Source organism: Odocoileus virginianus, chromosome 2 (assembly GCF_023699985.2).
Source record: "Odocoileus virginianus isolate 20LAN1187 ecotype Illinois chromosome 2, Ovbor_1.2, whole genome shotgun sequence".
Taxonomy (NCBI): domain Eukaryota; kingdom Metazoa; phylum Chordata; class Mammalia; order Artiodactyla; family Cervidae; genus Odocoileus; species Odocoileus virginianus.
Window position 1 is genome coordinate 88,565,506 of NC_069675.1, and position 27,062 is coordinate 88,592,567.

At 55.4% G+C, this 27,062-nt stretch overlaps 1 protein-coding gene across 4 annotated transcripts; it reads right to left on the reverse strand.

Moving 5' to 3' along the window:
* Window positions 1-1,055: 1,055 nt before the first annotated feature.
* On the reverse strand, window positions 1,056-27,062 carry LHX6 (LIM homeobox 6). Of its 4 annotated transcripts, none has more exons than XM_070452240.1 (10): window positions 26,760-27,062; window positions 25,541-25,612; window positions 24,980-25,162; window positions 24,495-24,616; window positions 15,531-15,751; window positions 12,912-13,012; window positions 12,616-12,711; window positions 12,225-12,399; window positions 7,605-7,708; window positions 1,056-3,281 (listed from the first exon to the last, which is right to left on the reverse strand). In XM_070452240.1, the coding sequence occupies exons 1-10, from the start codon at window positions 26,841-26,843 to the stop codon at window positions 3,261-3,263; spliced, it is 1,179 nt and encodes a 392-aa protein (XP_070308341.1). In that variant the 5' UTR covers window positions 26,844-27,062; the 3' UTR covers window positions 1,056-3,260. The 4 variants fall into 4 exon arrangements, with proteins under 4 accessions (XP_070308341.1, XP_020763265.1, XP_070308350.1 ...); XM_020907606.2 differs by lacking the exon at window positions 26,760-27,062 and adding an exon at window positions 25,929-26,054; XM_070452249.1 differs by lacking the exon at window positions 7,605-7,708.

Below are 27,062 nucleotides of genomic sequence, written 5' to 3' on the forward strand. Positions count from 1 at the left end.
CAGAGCCGGGGGTCAAGGGAGGTCTAGGCATGTTCAGCTAAGCCATGGAGGGGTGCGGGGGATGGGGAGAGATCAATCACCTTTCCCCTCCAAGGCAACAGTCACCTCAGGAGATAGGATGGATGGCCACCAGGGGATTCCAAAGTGTGTTTTGAAAATAGAAAGTACATTCATGTAAAGAAAGACACACAAACTTAAACTATGTTCAAAGATACACATATATCTAAATCAACATTTGATAACTGGATTGGAGGAGTGGAGAGGGAGGGAAGGGGTGGGGTCACGGGTGGAGCATGCAACAACTAAACAGAGGGGCCCTGCAGGGGTGAGGACCACGGCCACCCTGAGCCGAGGCTTATGAGTGACTGTTCCAGGCCACGAGGTGGGGGTGGGGCAAGGGCCGGGCGGGCCTGCTGGGCAGAGCCAGTCCACTCCCTTCCTGGTAAGCCTGGGCTTCCACAAACGGTTCTGCCGTTAAAAGAAAATTCAGCAACCAGCAGCAAGATGCCTGCTTCCCAGGTTACACGGTGGCTCTGGAACCCGACCAGGCCAGTTGTCACCCCTGTCTCCAGTCCGTATTCCCTTCACTCCACCCCATTTCCCAGTCAGGCTCCTCTAGGCTTCCGTCTCTGGCCTCCCAGCATCTCCTCTTGTGAACTTACCCCGTGAACTTCTCATCTGAGGATACAGCTCAAGTGCCCCCCTCCCCGAGTCCAGACAGCGCATGGGGAGGAGTCCGTCTATCTACAGCATTTGCCTGACTGAGGGCTTTTCCTGGGCCCTTTTCCGAGCCTGCAAGGTCAGCACGGGGCCCAGCAGAGTGTGGTCGGGAGTGAGGGGGAACACCAGCCAGCCTGATTCCCGGCACAGCACAGAGTAGAGAAGAAACCCACCATGATGCCTTTACCCTGCTCAGCCTCCTAGCTGGGAAACAGAACCAACCTTCTGGAAAGGGGCTTCACTGGCTAGCAGCCCTGCTACTCTGGGGGCCAGGCCTGAGCCTGATCCCTTCACCAGAGAACAGGAAAGAAATGGAATCCTGTTGTGCTCCGGAGGTCAGTGCCAGCACTTCTACTTGCATTAACTTTATTTATTACACAAATAAGACATTTACAAAGCACAACATGAAAGGTATGTAACAAAACAGACATTGGTTTTACAAAAAAGTGCTTACAATTTTTTTTCCATGTGTGTGTGTATGTGTGTGTGTATTTTCCCCCTTTTGCTTTGTATTTAAATAAATAGTCCTGATGGCCTGTAGGTTCTCAGGCTGCTCTATCAGGCTAGTGGAGACATGTCTGAACCGCAACATGCTACAACCACGTGATCCACGCAAGGAACAGACCCTGGGGGGGAGGCTCAAGGCAGAGTGGGTACTAGGTGACCCTGGGCAGGACTCGGCTGGCCACTCACCACATGATGGTGCTTGGACTGCAATCACTGGGAGCAGAAATCAAAGGAAAGATTAGAGTTCCCCAACCACCAGGGATCGGGCCCAGCTGCTCCTGTTAACGTCAGCTCCGAGCACAGGGCTAAGCACACGTTATTCACTAGGTGAGTTCTGAACTGAGCTGCACCACCCGCATTCAGAGGGGTGCCTTCTCTTTGCCCTGAGTCAGCTGGAACTGTCTTTGAAAGCGAAAAGAAGCAGATTCCCTTCAGGGGCTGCACCCGGGCCCAGCCCTCCTCCAGATCCCAGAGCGAGAATGGCATATAAGTTTTCATCTTGAGTGCCAGCTTCAAGCATTTGGATTCCGAACCCTTATCCAGACTCAGCGAGATAGTGCTGCAGTCGATTATCGATGTCTGCCACGGGTGAAACCAGGGACAGCAGATACCTGTGTACCATGAACTTGCTTTCCCTGTCCTAGAGTCTCCTTCCCAAAGCAACATACCAGGTGAACCAAAGGAGGAAGGATGCCTTGGGCTGAAACATGCTTACTAGCAGCCTCTAGTGGGAAATGCATCAGGACACAAAGTAATTCTAAAATTACAGGATAAGTTGGGACAAATGGGTGTCCCCTGAAAACATAAATCATGGTCTTGTGTATCATGAGCCCTTTTGTTTTTGGGGGGAAGAGTAGCAGGGCGGGGTGGGTGTGAGCACAGCTGTCTGGTCCGCATTCTCAGAAGTAGGTGGGGCTGGCTCTGGGCAGGGTTGATGGAGAAGCCCAGCAGTGCCAGCTAGAACCCTGGGCTTGGCACACTCACTTAGCATCGGGACCCTCCTTCTATGCAGAGATGGGTCCAGAATGAATGCTCTGACTGCCCTTTCCCTGGGCTCCATTCCCTAATCCCTTCAGGAGATGCCCCCCCCCAAAAAAAGATGTGGCCCAAGCACCCCCACCCATCGGGAGTCAACAAGTAGCCAAGAAGCTCCCCAAGTGTAACCTGTCCAGACATTCAGAAATGTCGCCACACAGATCAAAAACCACCTCTGCTATGTCTCCTGCACATACGCTGGATAACTGGGGGAAAGTGGGGCCCCCAACACACACACCCCAAGTTTCCTCTTTCCTCTCCTTAAAATGGCTCATGCCCCTCCCAGCCCAGCATGCCAACTCCTTCTCCTGGGCCTCCAAACTAATGGGGGTCTTTGTTCCCCCCACCCCCTCCCTATCCCCCTGCCTCTTGGTCTGGGCAGGCCTCCATCTTTGCCCTATTGGGCCTCTCAGGGTTGGTCAGTGTCTCTTCTCTCCCTGAATTAACTTGACATAACCAGACAGATGGAAATGATAAAATTAGAACATAGCTTTCCTTTGGGGACATCCCATAAACACTGTAGAGTTTTCCAGACAAAAGCAACAGAGTGGATAACCCTGGGGGTTGTTGACTATTCAGAATTTGGAGATGGTTCCAAGGAAGTAGTAAAGGCCAACACGGGAGGAAAGAAAACCTGTAAATTGGAAGGCTTTTGGCGTCGCACAATTCAATTCGGCCTTTTGCTATTGTGATCAGCTTAAGTTGAAGAGGACGACTCCTGACTAAATGGGAAACACAGGCTGTTGTTTTCACCCTGGCTCCAAGTATCAGGGAGCTCTAGCTTTCCTGGAGGAGGGCTCCGCATGCTCCTGGTGGGTTCTGGTTCTCAGCAGGAGACAGGGAGGCCAGGCCCAGGGGCCCAGCTGGTGGCGGGCAGGATGGCAGACGAGGGGTAGACGCGGAGCGGGCAATCCCTGGCAGCGGCTCGGACTCCGGGTTTCAGAGGCTGAGGGACAGCTGCAGGTCGCCCATGGACAGATGCGGAAGTGCCGGCAGCGTCAGTACTGAAAAAGGATGACCTGCAAGAGGAGGGTGTGGGAAGGGGCTGAGCCAGGGTCGGCGCCAGCTGGCAGCCCCCCAGAGGTCCTCAAAGGCCTGGAGAAGGAGGGGGACCCAGGGCCCACATCTGAGTTCAAATCCTGGCTCAGTCGCTTGCTGTGCAACCTTGGGCAACTCACTTCACCTCTGAACCTGTTTCCTCATCTGTCAAACAGGGATGAGCACACTTCTCTCCCTCTCTCTCTCAGATGGGGAGGAATCAGGAAGATTCAAGAGCAGAATTCAAGATTCAAGAGCAGCAGCTAGCACCTCCTGGGCAAACTTCCTGGCACTGGGTATAGTGCACACGGGCGTGATTTCACAGAGCCTGGCCTTAACCCCACCAGGGTGCCCTGATACCATCTCTTTTTTACAGGGGAGGCACTGGGGCCAGAGAGGTGAAAATCCAAGAGCCTGGGGTCACCCAGCCCAGAAGAGGTGGACCCAGCACGGCAATCCCAGCCTGGCTCTAGAATAAGTTCTGCTCGTTAGACCCACTGCCTTTTCCTCTCCAGGCCACCCTGAAAGTCACCAAAGGTGCCTACCAAGTACCAGGCGACAGGCCAAGCCCTTCATGTATCCAAGCACTTGAGAGGCAGGTGGCTGAGACACGCCAGGTGCCTGACACACAGAGGGTGGTCAGGGACAGGCTCCCTCCTCGCCCCATCTCCCACCTAAGATGCCTGGCTGACCTCCTACTGCCACCAGCACCCCCAACCCCCGAAGGTTCAAGTCAAGGATTATTGGCTATCTGGCCAATGGGATGTGCCTTTTGACAGTCCGGTGCCAGGAGGAGGTTTCAGGTGGGCAGAGGACGTCCAGTGGGCGTGGCCATATGGCTGTTCCATTTTTCGATCAAGAATGTTAACGGCCCAGGTCGGTTTCCATGAGGAGGAGATGGAAAAAAGCAATGGTGATGCTCGCCGTAAGAGCCATCGTAATAATAACCAACACACATGGAGCACTTTCTGCACACCGGGTGTTGTGCTAGGCACTGTACATATATAATCGCATTTGCTTTCAGCAACAACCTTGCATGGTAGGAATGATTATTGTCCCCATTTTGTGGATGCTGGAACTGAGACTCAGAGAAACTGTGTTCCCAAGTCCCAAAGGGAGAAGGTGGCCGAGCTGGGGTTTGGTCTGCCTGACTCTGGAGCTCACCCCCACCTTAGACTGCTCTCCTGTAGTCTCTGGGTTGCCTACCTGGCTTTGGGCTCTTCCTAATAGAAGCTCTCTCCAGAGGGAGGACCCTGCCTGTCCATGAGCTTCCGTCTCTCTATCTGAACAATGACAGCTGGGCCCTGATTTCTAAGAATTTTCCCAGCTCTGTGTGGGATCAGGAGCCGTGACTGGGAAGAAATGTTGGTTCTGGAAACTCACAGGGATGAGCAGTCCAATGACAACATGGCAGAGGCACAGGATGCTACCCCGATGCTCAGAGTACTGTTCTCTGGGCCAGGCCAGTGCTGGTCTTGAGTGGGTTTGGGGGGGCTGCCCCAGGGGGCCCTGAATCTCCTCCTCACCAGACTGGATCAGGCCCGGAAGGATTTGGAAGAAAGTCCACAGGGTTTTGCACTGCCTGGACACACACAGTCTGCCAGGCCCCAGGGGTTTGGCAAGATGTGGACAGAAAAGGTTCCTGGGAGCTGGCAGGAAGGTCTGACAGTGAGAGGGCGGAAGGTCACGAGGAGGGGGAAATATTTTTCTGTAGAGCTGCTAGACGTGAAGCTGGGGCTCTGGGCCAGCAAGAGAGAACTGTGGCACGGCAGCCAATCCCAGGGACCAGAAACCTTCCCCATCCAAAAGCTGCCAGACCCCCAGACTGGCTCACCCTTCAGGCTGAACCAGACATAACCACAGGCTTAGCTGAGAAACCAGGAGACAAGGGCTCATCTCCAAATGCTGAGCCCTGAGCTGATTCCTTCCAAAGATCCCCTCTGACCCCCAGTAATGCCCAGGCCCTTTGCTTGAAGGTACAGGGCCCTCATTATGTAACCCCTCTGGTGGTTCCCCCCACTTCCCTGGGCCCCCGCCACACTAAGCCCTCTGCTGTCCCCGCAGTTCTTCCAAACCTCTATGCCTTGGAAGGGACTCCTCTCGTCCCCTGCCTCCCCCCTGGAGCTGGCCATTCTGTCTTCTGGGTCCTCAAAGATCCACGGTCATCCCTTATCCTCAACTGCCCTGGGGTGTAGCTGCCCACCTCCTGCTCTAAGCTACCCTGAGGACAGGGACTGTGCCAGCTTGCCTCTGAGTCCCGGTGTAGGGTGTGACAGGATGAATGCTCTCCTGCAGGCCAGGAGGCAACTAGCCCTAGGATCAAAGCCAGCTGTACCCACACTTGCTGTGTGTCTCTGGGTGAGCTGCTGCTCTGGCTGAGCCCGGGCATGCAGGGGTGAGTTGGAGTCAACCACAATCTTCCTCCCAGGGAGGCTGTGAAGGATGAGGTCAAAGAGAGCACCGTGCAGACTGTGAAGTGCGGCTTGGAAGCATGTGATTACTGAACCAGGTGGACTTCAGATCCGAAGGGCTAGCTGCATCCCTGGACAAGTCGGGTCACCTCTCTGAGCCTCTGTTGCCTTATCTTTACCATGAGGATGCCATCCTCATATCCACAGGGTGATCGGGGGCATCAGACAACATATGTAAAGTGCCTGCCATGAACAAAGAAGCTGTTTACCCAAGGCAGCCCTTCCTGTGAGTGTGAGTCTCAGAGGGGATGTTCCTGGGGTGGAGTCACCCACCACTGGGGTCTCCAGAATTTGGGACTGCATGCGTCCTACCATTTACTTATAAACCTACTGGTCCTACTGGCTGACTGTACCTCTGCATCATCTGCTTTCCCCATGGTGCCCAGCCCTCAGCCCAGCCCCACAGGTAGGTGCTTAATCAGGAGGTGGAGTAAGAGGGGCTGTCCTGGAAAGGCGGTCCCACTCCTGGCTGCCTGCCAGAATCATGGGGCTGGGTATGACACCCTGGGGTCTGCCCCAGCTCCCCAGACGTGAGGCTGGGGAATCTGCCTCTCTAGGAGCTGCCCAAATGATGCTGAGGCATAGAAGACTGCACTCAGGCCTGGCCCTGTTTCTCCCCAAGCCCAGCACATCCTCTGACTCCCGGGGCTCCCTGTCTTTCCGAGGACCACTACAGTGATACTTCTAAAAGAGACCTCCAGGGCCCACCACAGTCCATGCGCCTCCACCTGGCAACCTGAGGGCTCCACCCCTCACTCTGATTCCTCCCAGGCTTGTGTGCCAGCAGCTCTGAATCGCTCTGGGTTCCCTGAGAGCCGTGGCGGCTCATGCCTTCCCTACCGGACCCTGAGGCTCAGGCGTGCCTTCCTCCAGGAAGCCTTCCTGTGTCTCTCCTGAGCTGTGCCCCCACCCCCAGCTCCCTTGGGCCCAGCTGAATCATGCTGTGTCCTAACCATTGGCCTCCTCGAGGGCACGAACTACATTTCCTTCATCTCTGTGCTCCTGGCAACTGACTTGGGGCTCCTGGGCACAGCCTGTACCTAGCAAATGTCGGCTGAAGAACCGATTTTGTGAACGAACAAAGGCACAAGTTCTCATTCCGGCTCTGTGATCTTGAGCTACCTGGGCCTCATTTTCTAAAAGAAGGGGTTGTCTGAGAGCAGTGGCTTTCAAGGCTCACTGCGAGCTGTCTTGGAGCTGAGTGGGAGGTGGGGGCTCTACTCCCTCTGCAGTTTCATCCAGAGTGGCTCCCCACCGACCCCGTTTCATCTCCATCCTTCATTATGAGAAAGAACAAACAAATGGCTTCCTGGGCGTAAGAACAGAGCTTTCAGCCACTGGACTGGGTGACGTCCAAGCACCCTTCTGGGCGTCCAGTCCTACTGCTTGAGACAACCAGAGATCGGGTTCCACAAAGGAGGCCTTACCGGTTGACCAAGGGCCACTAGCTGGCCTGCTGTCCCTGGGCCCCACCAGCTCAGGATATTCACTCGAAACAGATAGAAACACAAAGGAGGAAGCAGGAGGAGGAACCCGTGAGATGGTGGGAGGCAGGGTGGTGTGTGATATAAGCCCTGCTCAGAGCTGCAATGTTTGAGCGAAGTAACTAAATCCGTAAATCTGAAAAAGAGAAGGCCAGCCGTGGTGGGGAGCCACCAGGGGGCTGGCCGTACACGCCGAACACACTGGCACCAGATCAAGGCACTGCGTGGTGGGGCACAGGGGGGCCTGAGTGCCAGGCAGAGGGTGCCTGCTCAGTGACAAGAATCCTGCCAGAAACCCAATCCCGGCGGGGTGGCTCTGACCCACCCCACCCAGCCAGGCTCCATTTACCTTCTCCCCCCGGTTGGAGAGTGGTCCATCCATATCGGCTTTGAGGTGGACTGGGGGCGCGGTGTAAGGCAGCCGGCAGTGCACCTGCCCGCACTGTACCTGACCTGTGGACGAGAGGATGCCTTGGAGCCCATCCCCCAGTCTCCGTGCAGCATCCCACCAGCCCTGGGCTCGGTAGGCTGGCTCCCTGGGGCCATTTTCACCTCTGTCACTTACCAGTGGGATGCCCCTGGGCAAAATTTCAGTAGGGTTGGTTGCAATACCAACCTTTGGCTTCTGGGATCTTAGTTCCCTGACCAGGGATTAAACCCACGCCCTCTGCAATGGAAGCGCAGAGTCCTAACCACTGGACCACCAGGGAAGTCCCTGAAAGTCTTCATGAGCAATGAAGCGGTGTGTGATAACTGCCTATTGTGTGTGTGCTCAGTTGTGTCCTACTCTTTGCGACCCCACGGACTATAGCTCACGAGGCTTCTCTCTCCATGGAATTTTCCAGGCAAGAATACTGGAGTTGCCATTTCCTTCTATGGGGCATCTTCCTGACCCAGGGATCGCACCTGCATCTCTTGTGTCTCCTGTGTTAGCAGATAGATTCTTTACCAACTGTGCCACCTGGGAAGTGTAGTTGATGATAACTGTCTAACTCACCGATAAACACTCATAAATGAATATGTACATGCACCCCTATGTTCACAACAGCCAAGTCATGTAAACAACCTAAATGCCCATCAATAGATGAATGGATAAAGAAAATGTGGTACACGTATATAATGGAATACTACTCAGCCATAAAAAGGAAGGAAATAATGCCATTTGCAGCAACATGAATAGACCTAGAGATCCTTATAATAAGTCAAGTCAGAAAGAGAAAGACAAACACCATATGATATCACTTATGTGTGGAATCTAAAATACGACACAAATGAACTTTTATGAAACAGAAACAGACTCACAGATATAGAGAACAGATTTGTGGTTGCCAAGCAGGGAGGTGGGAGAGGAATGGAGTGGGAATTTGGGGTTAGCAGATGCAAACTATTAGATACAGAATGGATAAACAAGGTCCTACTGTATAGCACAGGGAACTATATTCAACATTCTCTGACAAATCATAATGGGAAAGAATATTAAAAAACAATGTGTGTGTGTGTATATATATATATATATATATATATATAAATAGAATCATTTCACTGTACAGCAGAAGTTAACACATTGTAAATCAACTATATTACAGTTAAAAAGTTTTAAAAAGAGAGAGAAAGAAATGAATATATACATTCAAGGCTGTACATTCCTACATTCAAGGCTCTACCCCATCCATTCGAGTCCTTCCTTGGTGCGTTGTACCTTCTTATCTCCCAGGTATCACCAGGGTTTTACCCCCCTCCCATAGAGGACTCTGTACTCATATGTCACCTTCTCTAGGATGCTCTCCCTGACTACCCTATTCACAACTGCCACCCAACACCAACACCTCCCCCCCTACCCTCCCTGCCTGTTTTCTCAGCTTTATTTTTCCTCCTTAGCACTTAGCATCATCTGACTTACTTTATATTTTTATTGTTTATTTGATATTATCTGTCTTTGCCAGCTAGACTGCAACCTCTAATGAGGGCAGGAATTTTTGATTGTTTCTAGATTCTAGATCTTTGTGGATTTCCAGGACCTAGAATAAGGCATGACATCTAGTAGATACTCTTTAAGATTTTGCTGGATAAATCTCTATACCCTTTTCCAAGATCTAAAACAGGGAGGGGTAAGGCCATCCTTGGTCTGACCCAAATCTCTCATGCTTCCACCTCTTTACCACTACAGTGAAGCCTATGGCCTCACTCTTCTCAGAACTTCATCCTCTTTGGATGCAGGGGAAGGAGCCCTGTACAGAGACCTACAATTAATATGTAACAGGGCAAATCACTGTGCCTTTTTGAGCTACAGTTCCCTCATCTGGGGAAGATGGAGGAATTCTTAATATGGGGTGTTCGTAGGGCCCATGAACAGCCTGAGATTATGTGGAGAACTATATGCATATGTTTGCATTTCTGGAGTCTAGTTCCAAAGCTTTTTCATGAGATTCCAAGCTTGAAGTAAGTAAGTGTTAGTCGCTCAGTGGTGTCTGACTTTTTGCAACACCACGGACTGCAGCCCACCAGGCTCCTCTGTCCGTGAGATTTTCCAGGCAAGGATACTGGAGTGGGTTGCCATTTCCTTCTCCAGGGGATCTTCCCAACCCAGGGATCGAACCCAGGTCTCCTGCACTGCAGGCAGATTCCTTACCAACTGAGCTACAAGGGAAGCCCAAGCTTGAAGGCTCTGGGAAACACAGGAACCTGTGAATTCAGTGAATGGCAAAGAAAATTTCTAAGGGGACCTTCAGTCTCGCATCAGGAGGCAGCACATTCAAACTCCCTTGACGCCTCCTGCCCCAAGCTGGGTTCACCTTGAGGGGAAGAGGAAAGGGCACTTCTGTCCTTTCTCTAGGTGTCCCTAGACCTGGCCAACAAACTATGTGGACGGAGTCCTGACATAGCTCCGGAGACCATGACCCCACTCTCTGTGGGGTCACCTAGATCCGTTACCAACTTCCCAGCAAATGTTGGCTGGTGGCCCAGACTCCTGGTACCCAGAGAGCCCCTGGTGCTTGGCACCTTTAACAGATGAACTAGATTGTCAATGAGCTCTTTGCAGCTTGAACACGTCATTGTTTAGAAAAGAAAGGGGGAAAAGAGTCCCTCCTACTGAGTAGATGGTACAGAAATGGAACAGAACAAAGAGACACTGGCAGACACTGCCACTCCCAACTGGCAGCCGGGTGCAGTAGGCAGGATTCTGCATTCGCAGCTCTGCATGCCAGAACCACCACCACCATCACAAGAGCAGCTAATACTTTTCCAGATTTACTAAATACTGAGGACATTAAGTCAATGATCTCATCTGATGCTCACAATACTGCTTTGAGATAGGTATTCTCCTTTTTAAAAAAGAGACTGGATTCTTATTGTCTTCATTTTTACAGATGAGGAAACTGGTATTCCAGGATAATAAGACAGTTGCCCAATGTCTCACAGCTTGTAAGTGACAGTGATGGGCTCTGAAGCCCCACAGTATGACACTAAAGCCCACATTTCATTATTAAAGAATCCTGGCTCCCACTAACTTACTGTGGACCATTGGTTTCCTCATCTGTGCAGTAAAACAGTGATGTTTAGAAACATCTGTCAAGATAGCGCCTGGCACATGGCAGGGACTCGCGACACAGCTGTGCTCTTCTCTGACCTCCCTTTTCTTTCTCTTTTACTTGAACCCAGATAAGAGAGGGTTTGAACTTGTGGGTATGTTCTCACCATCTATCTTTCTGGCCATGCCCAGCTTTGAGGAAACAATCAATAGAAACAACCTCAAAGGGAAAGAAAATCTGTGACAAGCACCCGCTCAACAGCAAATTCATTAAATGTCCATCCTCCAGACATGCACAAGGCTACTCTCTCTGTCTCTCCCCCAGATTTCCACTCTTTGATCACTTCACCATGACCTGCCACCCCTCACCCACAGTGCTCAGTCCCCACTGACACACCTCTCCTCCCTCCTTTATTTGTTTATTGTCTCCCCTCCTCCCCATCCTGCCACCTGAGCCTCAGGAGTGCACAGGCTTTGGTCTGTTGTATCCCAGTGCTTGGAGTCCCCCAGGTGGAGCTAGGAGTAAAGAACCCGGCTGCTAATGCAGGAGACACAAGACATGTGGGTTCGATCCCTGGGTCAGGAAGATCCCCTGGAAAAGGAAATAGCAACCCATTCCAGTATGCTTGCCTGGAGAATCCCGTGGACAGAGGAGCCTGGCAGAATACAGTCCATGGGGTTGCAAAGAGTTGGACACAACTGATGAGACTTAGCACACAGGCATCCCCGTGCTTAGGGCACAGAAAGCACTCAAAAAACACTTACTGAACACATGAGTGGATCACTACCCTGTGAGGTAGCATCATTAATGTCCCAGTGTACAGATGAGGAAACAGGTTCTAGGAAGTCAGGTGATTTTGCCCTCGGCCTCAGCTGTGGGTACTCCTGTCACCCTGGCTCACTTCTGTGACCCAAACGCGTTCATGCCAGAACACTTGCTGCCTACACTTGGTTCCTCTGCTGCCTGCACTCCTATTTGCCCTCTCCTGGTGTCTCACTCACACACTTCTGCTCTCAGCAGGAGGAGAGGCGACATCTCCACACACTCCCATCCAGAATCCCGACTACAGGAATCACCACGATGAAAACCAAACAGCTCATCTCTCTGGTATTGTTTCCTGTCTTTCCCACCAGAATGCAGGCTCGCCCAGGGAAGGGACTTAACCCTTCTTGTTCTTTTTCTAGCCCTCGGTCCCTGGCACAGAGTGGGTGTTGAGAGAGTACTTTTTGAATGGCTTGCCTCTACGGAGGAGTCCAGCTCCACTGCGGCAGAGTTGGGAACTTAACTCCTCTCTCCCATCTCTAGGTCCCAGTGACTGAGGAACCCTCAGCTGCACTCACGAGTCGCAGCAAGGCCTCCTCACGCCTCCGCCACCCACGAGCGCTCGTCTATACCCGCTCTCCCACAAGCCGGGCGACCGGGGTGTCGCGGTCACTTACTCTCGATGTAGCCGTGCAGGGTGACCATGCGAGCCCGCTCGGGGCTGCTGAACGGGGAGTAGTGGATGTCGTCGGACAGGGCGGAGGGGAGGCGGGACGGCGGCGCCCCGGAAGGTGGCACGGGATGCTGCGGTGTGTGCTTTTTATGACGCGCTCGGCAGTTTTGAAACCACACCTGGAACGACAGCCTCAGCAGCCTCAGCCTCGCGGAAAAAGGCTGGACGCGCCGCCGCGGGACCCCAGGCGGGACTGCCTCGTCGCCCCCTGAGGAAGGGCGGCCACGTGTGCTCCCCGACCCACGGCTCAGCAGCCCGGCTACGCGCTCGAGGGCCCGCCCCCAGGCCCCTAGGCCCCGCCCCAGACCCGAAGGCCCCGCCCACCCCGGCCCCACCTGGATGACCCTTCGGCTGAGGCCCGTCATGTCCGCAAGCTTCTGCAGCGTCTGCGCGTCTGGGTTGTTGTCCTGCGCGAACTGCGCCTGCATAACCTGCCAGGCGCCGCGGGGCGGTGAGGCACGAGCCCGCCGAGGTCGCCAAGGCCCCGGCCCAATCAGAGGCTCCGGCCCGGAGGCCACGCCCCCAGGCAGCTACAGCCCCTCCCCGCCACCCGCGGGTCGGGCAGAGGGGAGGAGTCAGGAGGTCCTCTAAGCCCCGCCCACACCCGGCCACTCGCGGCCAACCCCTGTACCTGCAACTGCTCGGCGGTGAACGATGTCCGGGCGCGCTTAGCCGGCTTGGGCTGACTGTCCTGTTCCGAGGGCACTGCCCCCTCCAACGTGAGGCCGTTCCCTGGGGGCGACAGAAGTGGCTGACCACGCGTCCCCATCTCTTCTAGTGGCAGCCTGGAAAGGACGGGGGTGGGGGGAGCTGGTCCCTGGAAGTGTCAGGAGCGGAGTTGGCTGGGAGCGGGGATCCCAGGGTTCTAAGCCCCTGAACTGTCTTTGGGGAAGGGGCTTCTACTTTTGAGCATCTGCTCAGTACCAGACGCTTCTCTTTGGGGGTGCCCTGTACTTCTCACAACCCTGAGGATTGGTGTCATTATCCCCGTGTTACGGCGGCGGAGGATACTGAGGTTCAGAGAGAAGGAAGTCCCAGCTCTGGACCTTTCGACTAGTATTCTGAAATCTGGCTGACTCTAGCATCCCAGTTTGGGCTCCCTCCTTGACATACTGGGGAAACCAAAGACTGATGGAGATGGGAAGCAGGCAGGTTACAGAACTGTGATCCTAATTTTGTAAAAAAAAAAAAAAAAAAAAAAAGATGGAAGCAAAAAGGTTGGAAGGATATACACCAAAGGCTTGGGAAGAGGCAGTGCAATTATGAAGACTCAATGTTTCTGCAGCTTCTGAAGTTTTTTCCAACAATCACATGTCATCACCTTCTCTAAGGTTTAATTTTGTTAACTGAATGTGTTATTCTCTTTCTACTTAACATTACTTTTTAAATCACACTAAATATATTCCTTTCTTTTAATATCTCATTTTTCTGAATGCAAAGGTTGTACATGCTCCTTATCAATAACTCAGAAAATTCAGATAAGCACAAAGAAGAAAATTGAAATCTCCAGAAACTCCACCACTATTCATAATTTTTTAACTAGGAACACTGTGTTGAAAGAAAGAAAGAACAAAACAAACACTCTGACATACATCCATAGAACAAAATCTGGGAAGATATACACTAAAATGTGAGGGGTGGTGGCATTTGGAGTGGTCTTTAGTTTCTTCTTTTTGCTTAACCATCCTTTCTAAATTTTCTATAATGGACACATGAGTGTTTAAGTTTTACAAGTAAAGCAGTAGCCCAAACTGAAGGCTGGTCAGTAAAGGAGATCTGGGGTCATAAGCTTTCAAGTTCCCAGCATGGTAGGAGTCTGGAGTCAGCCTGGCTATGAGAGCTGGAATGTAACTGGCAAGGCTGTGGCTAGCGGTGGTCCTGGTTGGTCCAGGTATGGAAGGAGTCTGGAGTGACTGATGGTGTGGGGGAAACGCTGACTCCTGAACTTCCATCCCAGCTCCACAACTGACTTGCCCAGTTTACTTGAAGGTAAATTCAGAGCACCCCAGCTTCACTTGCTCCCCACCCAGACCCACTCAGCCCTGATCCTGGCAGGAGAAAGTGACGGCCCTGCTGTGGCCAAGCCTTCCCAGGTGGGCAGTGGTAAGGAATACACCTGTCAAAGCAGGAGATGTGGGTTTAACCTCTGGCTCAGGAAGATCCCCTGGAGTAGGAAATGGCAATCTACTCCAGTATTCTTGCCTGGAAAATTCCATGGATAATCAAGCCTGGTGGGCTACAGTCCATGTGGTCTCAGAGTCAGACATGACTGACCAACTGACTGGAGCTGTGACCATGGCAAACAGCACTCTGGGGATTCCTGACTAGTCCTCTGACTGGAGATTGAGGCAGGGTGGTACATATTTCCTGAGAGGCACTGTGGATGGGGCAGACACTTTATGACTTAGCCCCGACAAACCCGGGAAGACCTGGGTTTTAGACCTGAGCCTAAGTGTCTTCGGAAATCTCAGTATCAAAGACAGAAGAGATTTAGGGATCTTCCTAGTCCAAGATCCCCTGAAAAAGGGAAAGGCTACCCACTCCAGTATTCTGGCCTGGAGAATTCCACGGACTATCCGTGGAGTCGCAGAGAGTCGGACACATTGAACAACTTTCACTTTCAGTAGTCCAATAACCATTTTCCACTAGGGAGAGTGAGACCCAGAAAGAAAAGGCAACTGTGTATGTCAGGGCAACCTGCCAAAAGCAAAACTGAAGTTGGGGTCTCTAGACTCTAAGGCTTTTCTCCTTACAGCCCAGAAGGAAAACCCCACCCCCAAACCTCTGGCTCCTAGCTGCTGGGGTGGGAGTTGGGAGGAGAGGGCTGCATCAACTCTGGCTGACTGGCCCAAGCCTGGTTCCGGCAAAGGAGAGGGGATGAACCTCCAGGCCACCCAGAGCTATCCAAAGGCAGAGGAGGCTGCCCGTGATGAGAGTCACTGCTAGGGTTCATTGAGTGCTTCTCGGCTTTTCAGAACACCAGCCTCATCTATCTCTGAGGTGTCTTATCGTTAGCCCCATTTTACAGAGTGGGAAACAATTTGCAAGGACCAGCAGTGTGACTTCAGACTTGCAAACAAATGGTGGAGCCAGAAGGGCAAGGTCCGTGCGCAGCCCCACCCTCATGCTGCCCCCAGGTGATAAAGGGGGCGCCAGGATCTAGAGAATTGCGAGCAGTCCCTGGGGTGCTGAGGTGGCGTGGGGGTCAGAGAGGGCTGGGGGTGGGGAGGGGTAGGGGCGGGTTGGGTACCGTTCTCCGCGGCCCTCTTGAGGTTCTCGATCATGGTGTCGTAGTGAATACGGCAGAGCACCTTCTCCTCGACCAAGCCAAACTCCTCGCCTGTGGATAGCTGGCGCTTGCACGAGAAGCAGGCGAAACAGGCCAGGTGGTAGGCATTGCCGCGCGCCCGCCGGACCCAGTCGCTGGCGTAGATCTGTCGGCCACACCGGGCGCACTTGGTTCCGAATCGGCTGTGGGACAGGGCGGGGGAGGGGAAAGAAGGGATGGCGAGGCTCAGACCAGCCATCCACACCCCTGAGTCTCCGCCACGCCCGGTTCCCGAGGGACTTAACGCGTGCATTTCCCTTTGTCTGGATTCACCATCCCCTGCAGCCAAGTCCCACCTGGAAGGTGAGCTGGTGGGTGGTTTCTTACTTTCTTCTTGGTGCTTTTCTGAGTTTCCCAAATAGTCTACCATGATCACTGAATCTGTATATAACATTACTCCACTCAATAAAATATAGGGGAAATATAACAATAGTAATAATTTGGCAAATGTATGAGCACTTACCACTTGCCCAGCAAGATTCTAAGGGTTTTATGTTGATTGTCCCAATTAATCTTCATTTTTGCAAATGAGGAAAATGGGGACTAGATAGGTAAAGTAATGGGCACAAGGTCACACAGCTTGCAGGGAGAGAAGCCCTAGCCAGTGTGACTCTTGAGAAGAATAAACTGTAACCCAGCTGTAGAGAAATTTGAGAGTGTCTTGAAAGCATAGACAGATATGCACTTACTGGCTTTGTAACCCTGGACACAGTGTTTAGCTTCTCTGAGTTCTCATTTTCTTGCCCTGAGCTGAACAAGGTGACAACAGCAATGGTTAGTGCTATTGGTTTAGTAAGCAGCTATAGTCTCAGACTCCGGAGCCCTGTGTCATCCTAACAAGAGAGAAAAGCCCAGATCAAATGCCTCACTCTCTCTCAAAGTTTTCTTGATTCTGCCGCTTCCCCTTCGCCCTCCCACTTTGTGGTGTGGCTGCCTCCACCGCCACCGGACTGGGAGCCCCTCCAGGAAGCAGCAGACTCTGGTATACCCTGTTTTAGAAGTCAGCCCAAGGCCTGTCCCGGGAGCACCAGGGAAATTCTTTTCTTGAAGTAGATGACTCACCCAGTGACCCTGCACTCACCCTGTGGTGCACACTCCTTTTCAGGGAATGGTGACCCCACTTATCCAGCCCCTCAAGCTTCGAAACCTAAATCAACCACTTCTCCTCAACCCAGCAACCAACAAATCATCAGACACTGTAGGTTCCATTTCCTAAGTATCTCTGGGACCCATCTCTTCCTCTCCACAGCCACCGCTGCCTTCCTAAGCCTTGCTCCCATCACGCACCTCTCACTGCCCATCTTTACATCTGTTTCCAGCATCACCCTGGCCAACTCAGCCTCCACAAAGTGGCTATAGGGAAGTTGCCAGCACGGATGCTTTATGCTGTCCCCTACCCAGCTTAAAATCCTCTGGTGGCTCCACTCTACGCTCAGGATCTGGTCCAAGATCCTTGGAGTTGACAGAGCTCAACAGACCACATCCTCTCTTGGCTCATCTCCTCCCTAACCTTTCTAAAGATCCCTCACACCACACCCAAACAGGAGCCTGCGTCAGCCACGAAGAAGGTGGTCCCAGGTCTTATGACCCCTCTGAAGCACTCCCCACTCCCCAGGCTTTGGCACAGACTGTTTCCTCTTCCCACCGCGGACCTCCCACTCCTAGTTCCACGGCTCCCAGCACCACCTTCTCAGCACTGAACACATCGACTTGTAAAAGACGGGATTCTTGGCTCTCCCTTCCACCCCGGCATTCCTGGGAAAAGCTCTAGAAGATTTGCCTCTGTGTCCCCAGAGGCACATTTCCACCCAAAAGAGCACTGGGAAGCGCCTTGAGAGCGCGCAGGTACCAGCCCAGCAAATGCACTCTGGGTATAGCCTCGCCTGCCTTGGCAAACACAAGCAACTGCCGGTTGAACAAACGGTCTCTGTCTCGGGTTGAACTGAGTACAGGAGCGGAGGCCTCGGCCAGCACCGACTACAGGCCATGCCGCTCTCTTGGACAAGGTGTTCCAGGGAACCCTGTTAGCGGCCGCGGGGTTCGCTCAGGCCGCTCTGCGCGCCTTGGCCTAGTCAACCGTCCCTCAAACAGACAGAAATGGATTCCCACCCCGGAAATTCGGCTTCCCCAGCACAGTCCGCGGTCTCCGTTTCCAATCCTTCAGTAAAGAGGAGAGGAAATCGTTTTGCCCGTTTTAGTCTGCTCCCGCCCGAGGGGCGATTCCAAATTCCGCTGCCCGGCTCCGGACTAGGAGAATTTCCTGGGCTCTGAAAGGAAGAAAAAGGAAGGGCCAGCCGGGTGCAGAACCCTCGCTACGCTCCAGGGTTCTGGGCCGCAACTTTTTCCTCGCCGCAGCCATGTGAAGTGGGGACTCTGACACCCAATTTGCACACGTGGAATCGGAGGTTCAAGGCGGACAAGGGACTTGTCCAAGACGACACGGAGCGTGGAACACGGGTTGAGGTCCCTTCCGACGTGCAAAAAAAATCTCCTAGAACCTGCGGAAGCAGTGGGACTGGAGATGGGTAGAGTTGAAACCCTGTGGTATGAACAGGAAAGGGGCCTGGTTTGACTGCGTCGCATCCCCACTCCGAGCCTTGGGTCCGGGAAACTCCCTCGGGCAGGGCCTAGGGCCTCCGCAGTCTCGAGTAGAGAGAGCCTTAAACAGTCGGTACAGGAAAGTCCCGGCCTTGAGATGCAGGCGAGAGCTATTGCGTCTCCAGGAGGCGGTTTCCATGTTCCGGGATCGGTGCGCAGAACCAGAGTTCAAATTCCCGGATCCTGGCGCTTGCCTCTGCAGGGTTCGTCGTTTTCCGCCAGGACGCATCCAAGACTCCTCGAGCATCCCTGATCTTCCCGTTCCACGAGTCCGCGACGCCGCGCGCGTTCTGCGCCTCCGTTGGCCGCTCGCAGAGCCCTCACCCCCTTGCTCTGAGGCGGGAACCGCAGGCGACCTTTCAGCAACTTTATCGCCCTCCTCGTATCACCCCCAGTGCCGGGAGCTGTCCCAGCTCTAGGATCTCCCTGCGCGCGCCGTGTCTCCGCCCAGTCAATGAAACCATCCTCGCGTTTAAATCCTAGATGGGGATGGGGGTCATTTTGCAGTCTGGGATGCGTTTCGGGCCGCTCCTGAAGCGTGTCCCCCACCCGTGGAAGGTGACATAAACAAGGGGCACCAGGACGCTTGCGGATCCAGGCTCTGACAAACCGACAGACTCCTTTCCCAGGCGGGCAGCGAGGCCCGTGCCGCCGAATTCCGGAAGCAGCGAAATCGGCGGCAGAGACAACGAAACTTCAAGAAAGGGGTGTTCGGGAGCTGCGAAGGGAGCGCCAAAGGGACTAGGGGGCGCGGCCACTGCCCGCCTCCCCCCTGCGTTGTGCGCGCCCCTCCCTGGGTCCCCGCGCGCGCCGCGGGGCAAAGGCGCAAAGCACAGAGGCGCTTTGGGAATGGAGAGGTGTCGGAGGTAGGAAGCACAGCCTGGCAGCTGCTGCAAGGAGCGGAGTGGGCGCCGCGCACCGCCTTGCCCTCTCTCCACGCCAGCGGAGAACGCAGACATCTGGGTACTCGTGGCTTTGCGGAGGGAGCTGTGCGCCAGGGACGGAAGCAGGCTAGCTCTCTCTGCCTGCCTTTCCTGGATACCGAGTAGGAGCCCAGCAGTTATTTGTTGCGTGAATGAGCCTCAACGGAAGAGCCCATCGGAGTTTCACTACGACTCTGGTCCCCATTGCTAAGCTACCCCTTTTCTGGAAACCGGAGCTCAGAGGGCGGGGCGGGGGGGGGCACTGTTAAGAAGCTAGTGAGACAAGGCGCTGACACTCAAAAGCAGTGTTCTCTTGCTTTGCGTTTGGGACGCTCACTTGAGGGCCTTAGAGAAGAGATTCTATGAGGCAAACAAGTTGCGGGGGAGTGGTCCTATGCCTTCTGCTTCTTCCCTGCTTTGCAAACCCACAGGAGAAGCCGAAAACAACAAAACCAGCATTTAAGAGGTTAAAACGCCCCACTCCTCGGAGGTCCCAGCCCAAGCCCCTCCCCGAACGCCTCTCTCAGCTCCCCCAACATCTGTCCCCCAACAGCTGGCGGCCGCTGGGCTGCTCTCAGCCGCGGTGGGGGGCCGCTTCCCAGCTCTGAGCCTCCCCGGGGACCCTCGGGGTCCGGGGGAGGGGGTGGGATTCCCCCGCTGGAGTATGTGGTCGGAGCTTGGGTTCAAGGGGAAACGAGGAAGAGAAGCCGGCAGGCTTGCCCTAAGTCACTAGGGCCAAGTGGGGGACAGGAACCGTGGTGGGCGGCCCCCCTTCCCAGGCCCAGCCCCGGGCACTCTCTGAACCCCACCCCCATCAAGGCGAGGAGAGGTAGTTAACCCTTTACGCCCCACGCCCGTGGTCAGGGGGCAAGAGGGCTAAGGACCTTGTGACCTGAACCTCCAGTCACTGGGACTCTGAGAAGTTCACTCCTGCCTAAGTGCTCCCAGGGCCCACCCAGGGACAGTCAGTCGGAGCACAGAGGGAAGCCAGCCAGCCAGGGTAGGGAGTCTTAGGGCCAGCAGGGGTGGCTGGGTGGGTGTGGTCTTTGCCATCCCACGGGCCCCACCTTGCAGAGGCGGCAAGTTGCTGAGTGTCTCAGCTACAGAAGAGTGCCAAATATTGAGACATAAGGATGGTAAGTCAGGCAGCCGTGAGGGTTATCCAAGTTCTGCCACTTATTAGCTGTGTGACCTCACCACTCAGGGCCTCTGATTCCCATCCTATAATGTAGGGATTATGACAATTACCTACTCACAGGGTGGATGGGAGGATTTAATGAGATAAATCAATGAGATGTAAAGGGTTAACACAGTTTTCAGCTTAGAGAAGCGCTCTGTACAGTCTTCTCCGGTCCTGTCCTCTTCCGCTCTCTCACTGGTGGGAAGCATTCTCCATTCTGTTGGGACATTGTCTCCCCCAGTCTACAATTGGTATGACACTTCAGGAGGGGAGGGGCCAGAGGGGCATTTCAGATCAGTCAACGTGGGGCAGCAGCCACAGGCCGGTGGGTGGGAGGAAGCTGTCTGATTGGTTTATTTTTGAAATAAATATTTGAAATAAATATTTGACTGCACCGGGTCCTAATTGCAGCATGTGGGATCTAGATCCCTGACCAGGGATCTAACCCAGGTCCCCTGCTTTAGAAGCATGGAGTCTTAGTCTCTTGACTACCAGAGAAGTCACCTGTCTGGGGTTTTGATTGTTGAGTCATGAATCCCCCAGAAAGGAACACTATCTTCCCACCCCACCCCCCAACACACACACACACAGGACTCCCACCCCCCCACACACTTCTTGGAAGCAAATAGAAAGCAAAATGGTCTTAACCCAAAAAGTGAAGAAGTTAAAAGCATCACACATTTTCCTGATGGAAAAAAATTTTTTGTTTTTCTGCTAGGACTCAGGGAGTGAGGGGAGGTGGGAATCTGACTGAAGCCACAAGGGCTGGTGAGGTCCCTGTTTGGATGGTGAGTTGGAGAAACTGAGGCAGAGAGGTCCAGTGAATTCAGAGAGGGCACATAGTCAGTGGAAAGCCAATCTCCTCCAACAAAGCCAGGAGCAGCAATGGCCCTCCAGACTCTACCCCACCCAGGCACAGCCACCTGCCTCTTGCCCCGGTGAGCCTGGAGTGCTTTCCTAATGTCTAGCTTCCTGAGCCCCCAGTGCTACCAGCTCTGCCAAAGAAGATAGAAGAGAAGTCTATAGACCAGTGTCAGGGAAGGGCAAGATAGCAGACAGAACCGAGAGGAAGCCCTTCCCTGGGGAATAAGACCAGAAGTCAGAGGACCTCGGAAGCTACCAGTGGGGTCTTGGCCACTTCCTCCCTCCCTGCATCCTGTTCAGAAATCTTGGCCTCTCTTTGGGGTGAGTGCTCCAGCCCATTTCCCATCAGACCCTTGATCTTGGGTTTCAGGAAACAGAGGGCCAGAGAATCTGAGTGCTAGGCCCTTCCCTGAGCCCCAATCTGGAGAGGGGGCTCTGCCTTCCACACCAGGGCGCTCTCTCCAGGAAGAGCTCACTTCCAGCAGCCACCCAGAGCCCGGGCTGCTGCTCAGAGCAGACAATAGTCCCTGCCTGGCGCTCCGCCTTTTTTCTTTCCCTTTTTGTGGGTTTCATTATTTTTGTTACAGGTGGGGCTGCCAGGGATGAGTTATGCCTGCAGGGAGACCTGGCTGGGGGAGAAATGATCAGAAAAGCCACAATTCTTCTCTCATCCCAGGGAATGTGAGTCTTTATTCGCTCTATTTTCTTAACCAAAAATCTGTTTTAGTTTTGCTTTGGGGGCTATTGTCACTAGAAAAGGATTAGTGCTCAGAACCTGCAGGCCAGAAATGGCCCAGTCCCATTCTTGCTCCCCAAGCTGTCTGAGGAAATGCCACCAGGCGGGATGCCTCTGCCACCCTGCCAGTGGTGACACCCATAGCACCCACCCTTTAGGGAGCCTCTGCTGAGCCTTCCTCCCTTCACTGGCCTTCTTGGCAGCTCAGAGAGATACCCTGGTGGGACACTGAGGGCAGAGAGATGCAGTGATTTGCCTGAGGTCACACAGTGATTCAGGGTGGCCTCATGGAGTCTGGTCTCTGTGTCTCCATGATAGCTGGACATCTCCTGCTTTGTCCCACTACCGTGGGAAGGAAGGCAATGGAGGCTTTGAACAGTAGGGTCAAGATCTGAGCTTTGACTAATCCTTGAAGATCTAGGAAAGCACATCAGCCAAGGAGGCTTGGTCCAGCCTTGGGCATGAGCTGGGGCTGGAGAAGCAGCACAGACACATGGGCAAGTGGCTCACAGGGTGGCGGATCTGCTGCCCCAGGAGAACCAGCAGAGGTGGCCAGGCCTGCCTTACTCTGCGGGAAGACGCCTGCTGGGTTCCCCAGGCCGTCCTGGCCCACTGATGAACACACGGAGCCCTGAAAGGGCAGCTGGCTTGTTTCTTTACCAACTGGAGTCAGGCCTAGAGCAGGGACCCTAACCTCTGCTTCCTGCCCTGGCTAGCTAAGAGTCAGGACAGTGGAGGGGAGAGGTCACACTCTGGTTACACACCACACAATGACAGCCCTGCCCTCACATACACACAGGCTGCAGCCCATACCCACAAATCCACAGTCACTTCACGCCCTTGAGCCCTCGGTAAGGAGAAATGCCCCTCAGAGGAAGGGTGTGTGGTGGGGTGGGTAGTGACAGGATTTCAACCTCTCACCTTCAGACCCCAGGCCAGAAGAAAGCTTGTCCTGACCAACTTGACAACACACACACACCCACACACACACACGCACGGTCTCAGCATTCACAGAGACACACACTCTCCACTCACACATGAACTGACAGACAAATGCTTGCTGTAAAGGTACACCCACACTGTCCACACGCCCCTCGCCCTCCCCAGTTGACACATTCACCCAGGCCACTGCACAGATCCGGACAGACAGACACGCGTGCATCCTCGTACTTGGAGTCCCAGGCCAGCTGGTAGAGCCGCCCTTGCCCATGTACACCCTAGCTGCACTTCCACTCACACCCATGCACCGATGGAGAAGAGTCCATTTTTCCAGCCAGGCTTCCTAAGGTGTCCTTAGAGCACCCCAGCCCCAAATGCTACAAGCCTCCCCCTAGATTCAAGGTCCTCTCTTTCCAAGTTCCCAGACACTCAAATCCAGGGGCCAGGGGAAGCAGCATTGCCTTACACAGCATCCCCTGACTTAAGAGGATCTTTCTGGGGCTGGGGTATTCCCAGGAAGGCTGCATCGGTGACCTCTCCCGAGGCAGGGATGGGAAGGATGTTGGAGGGATGGGGGCTGCTTTCTCCACTTCCTAAGAAAGCTCTTGGGAACAGGAGTCCTGCCCAGGAACCAATACCACTCCACTCTCTCTGGACTCTATAGACCCCAGTTCAGGCCTGCTTCACGCTTCCCCTAGGGACCGGGCCGGCAGTCGCTGCTCCTCTGACCTCGCCGTGACCTCGACACCATGACCCGGGCAGGGCAGAGCCAGGCGAGGTGAGGAGCCAGGCGCGCGCAAGCGGCGGAGAGGCGGCGGGAGGACCAGTTGGGCTGCTGTGGAGAGCTGCCGACGCGGCACGGCCGGGCGGAGGGCGCAGCCCAGGGTGATCCTACACCGGGGCCCTGGCTGTGGCGCCCCACTCCTCCTTCCTGTCCCGGCAGCCCAAAGTCAGAGCCTAGACCCAGGAGAGGCTGAAGCCGGGGCCGAAACGGCGACGGAGCTGGGACTAGAACCGGTGCCCGGGGCGCAGGCAGGATCCCAGACACGAAATCCTACACTCGAGCGATGCCGGGGTCTGAGTTGAGGCGGAGCCGGAGACCGAGGTCGGGGGTTAGATCGAAAGCTTGAACATGGGTTCGGATCCGAGACCCATGCGAGGCTAGTGCTTGAGGCCGAACCAGAGCTGAATCCAGCCTCGAACCCGGCCGGGGTAAGAGCCGGGACCAGAGCCGGGACAAGAGTCTGGAGCCCAGCTCAGGGTCCTGCCGGGTAGAGACGCCGGCTTTGCTGGAGTGGGAGTAGGGTTACAACCCAGGCCGGGGGCCTCGGAACTCGACCGACGCGCTGGGAGTCGGAACAGGAGCCTGAGGTTCAGGCAGGAACCGAGAGGGAGCCAGAGACGCGACCAAAACCGAGTGGGCCTCAGCAACCGGGGGCGGATCACCGGCCCGAACCTCTGCCAGCACCGGCGCGCGGCCTGGAGCTCCTGGTGCTTGCCTCTGAGAGCCGGTGGACTGGGCCCCCGCGCGGCTCGGCGCCGGGGCATTCGGGACGCGGGGGCCTCCGGAGGCAGAGACCGAGCGCAGCTGACAAACGGCCTCTGCGAGCCCCCGGCGACGCTGCTGGCCCTGCGGCGCAGCCTACCTGAAGTAGTCCATCTTGCAGAAGATTTCCTTGTTCTTGATGTAGCAGCTGTTCTGCTGCCTCAGCGACGTGCGACACACGGAGCACTCGAGGCAGCGCACGTGCCAGATGAGGTTGTTGACCTGGGGAGGGGGCGGAGATGGGGGGGCGGCTGAGCGCGGACCTCTGCGCGCGCCCGGCTCCAGCCTCCCCGGCCCCCTTAGCAGACACAGGCGCCGGAGCTCTGAAGGAACATGTGACTTCCCCCACTTTTCTTCTGTAACATGGAGGCGCAGAGAGGTAGAAATCAACTCTGCCCATTTTTCAGACGGGAACCGGGGGGCGCAGAGAGACGCTGAGATCTGCCCGAAGCCGCTGGAGTCTGGCCGGGGCTGAGCAAGGATTCGAATTGAGGGGACCCGGCGCCGGCGTGGCTCCCCCTGCAGCCCTCGGGGTCACAACCCACACCCCGCCAACACACACGCAACACCCCGCCCCTGTCTCACCTTGAGCAGATAGCGGTCCAGGATCTCCAGGCCGCAGCTGGAGCAGATGTTCTTGCCGGCGGACGGCACGGAGGAGGCGGCAGAGGGAGGTGAGCAGACAGAAGGCGTGCTGGGCGTACAGGGAGAAGCCCGGCCCTCGTCCTTGTCCAGAGCGCCGGCCAGGGCCTCAGCGTCCGACTGAGCCTGCGGGGGGCGGAGAGCGAGAGCCGCACTCTGACATGCGGGCCGAGTCGGATGCCCAGCGTTGCTGCTGCCTCGGAGACAGACCCGGGCCTCAGCGAACCAACCGACAACGAAATCCCCCCCGAACGACAAGCCACGGGCTACAGGACAGGAATGGAAGGGCCTACTGGAGAGGAAAGGACAGCTCCAACTTTTAGCACGCGCGTCCTAGGTGCCAGGAGCGGTCAAAGCTCGCCTTCCCGGTCAGAAAACCGAGGCTCAGAGAGGGGCGGCGCCCTGCGGCAGTCCCCCAGCGCACGGGGCCGGAAAGCCGCGTTAGCTCCCCAGGGCCCGGCCGCCAGGGGACCGGGGACCGAAGGCAGGGCCGAACGAACTCACCATGGCGGGTGGCGCGGTCCCTTCAAGGCAGCGGGTGGTCGCTTTGCAGCCGGACCCTGGCTGGGCCATCACCTGGGGGAGGGGGGAGGGAACGCAAGCGGCGGCGGCTGCAGCACTGGCTCCGCGCAGCCTGAGCCCAGCGCCTCCCCGCGCCTGTTATATAAACCGGCGCGGAACAATGAGTCCTAACTTTGTAGTGGGCATTTAAAGCCCTTCCCCACAAAAGCGGTGTCTCTCTAATGAAGCAATTTGAATTTGGATTGGATTTTTTTCCCTCTCTCTCCCCCTCTCCCTGCACTTAACCCGTGGCTCTTGAAGTAATCGCTTAGTTCCCTTGCAATCCAAGCCTCTGAGGGGGAAAAAAAACACGCGCACACACACAAACTACCTGCAATTAGAAATTGTCGTGAATGCCCAAGATAAGAGGTAGCCAGAGTGTCAATTCCAACTGTCAATCAGTGAGATCCATCAGGCCGCCCAAAGAATTGCAAATTTGATTTTTTAATGGTAGTAATTAAAAATCGAATTTTTTCTCCCTCCACCCACCCCCCTTCCTCGCTCCCTTCTCCTGCTCTCGGCGCAAAATGCAAAAAGGAGAAAAGAGAGAAAGAAAATAAAAAAGAGACTGGGGAGGGGCGCTTGAGGAAAATAAAACCCTGAGCGCTGGGAGCATCAGCCCGTCCGCCCCGCGCGCGCGGCGAAATTGATGTGGCGATGCTGACGCGGACTCAGGCGCGTTCCGAGGGCCGGTCCGAGGGAAACCCAGAGTAAAACGGGGGCGAGATCGGGGACGAAACGGGGCCCAAAAGAGAAAAGGGAGGCGTCCAAGAAGAGGAAAGAGCACCCTCCAGCCCCTCGGATCTCCCGGGACCGGCTCCGCGCCGCGATTTTCAGCGTTGCGCCGGCACAACCCCCGGCGCATCGGCGCTATCAGCGCCTATTCAGACGGACAATACCCGCCTCGCCTCCTCTTGATTCGCCTGTGTCTTTGCTAAATCGCTTTTTGAGAAATTCCTCCAACATTTGCATAATGTGTTCCCGCTTTCCGCGACCCCCCCTCCTCGTGCTCGCGCGCGCTCACACACTCACAGACACACACTCCCAGGCGCACCCCCGCACCCCTCCTCCCAGCGGCCGCCCGGCCCGGCCCGGCCCGGCTGGGTCCCGGTCCCCGTCCGACCCCGGCCCGGGCGGCTCACCCACTCGCTCGCTCGCTCACCTGGTCGGTGGCGGGGCCGCCCTCGGCCGGCAGCCGGCAGCCCTCGGGCAGCGCCGGGGCGGCGTTCTCATGCTTCCAGTACATGGGCCGGGGAGCGGCGGGCTCGGCGGGCGCGCTGCTCGGAGAGCCGTGCCGAGAGGGGCCACGGCCGCAGTACGAGCAAAGGCTGAACCACGAGCAGGAGAAGAGCGGAGGCGCCGGCCCCGCCGCCCCGGGCCCGGCCCCAGCCCCCGCCCCCGGCCCGCGCGCAGCTCCGGCCTCCCTGGCTGCCGCCGCCGCTGCCTCGGAAGAAGGTCCCGACAA

What these genes read in the sequence shown, in the direction of transcription:
- LHX6 (XM_070452240.1), bottom strand. Translation starts at nt 26,843, where the DNA reads ATGTACTGGAAGCATGAGAACGCCGCCCCGGCGCTGCCCGAGGGCTGC. An exon ending in CAAGAGGGCCGCGGAGAACG is followed by an intron (nt 13,013 to 15,530) that starts GTACCCAACCCG and finishes TGTCGCCCCCAG; the next exon opens with GGAACGGCCTCACGTTGGAG. An exon ending in CCTGCACGGCTACATCGAGA is followed by an intron (nt 7,709 to 12,224) that starts GTAAGTGACCGC and finishes TCTCGTCCACAG; the next exon opens with GTCAGGTACAGTGCGGGCAG.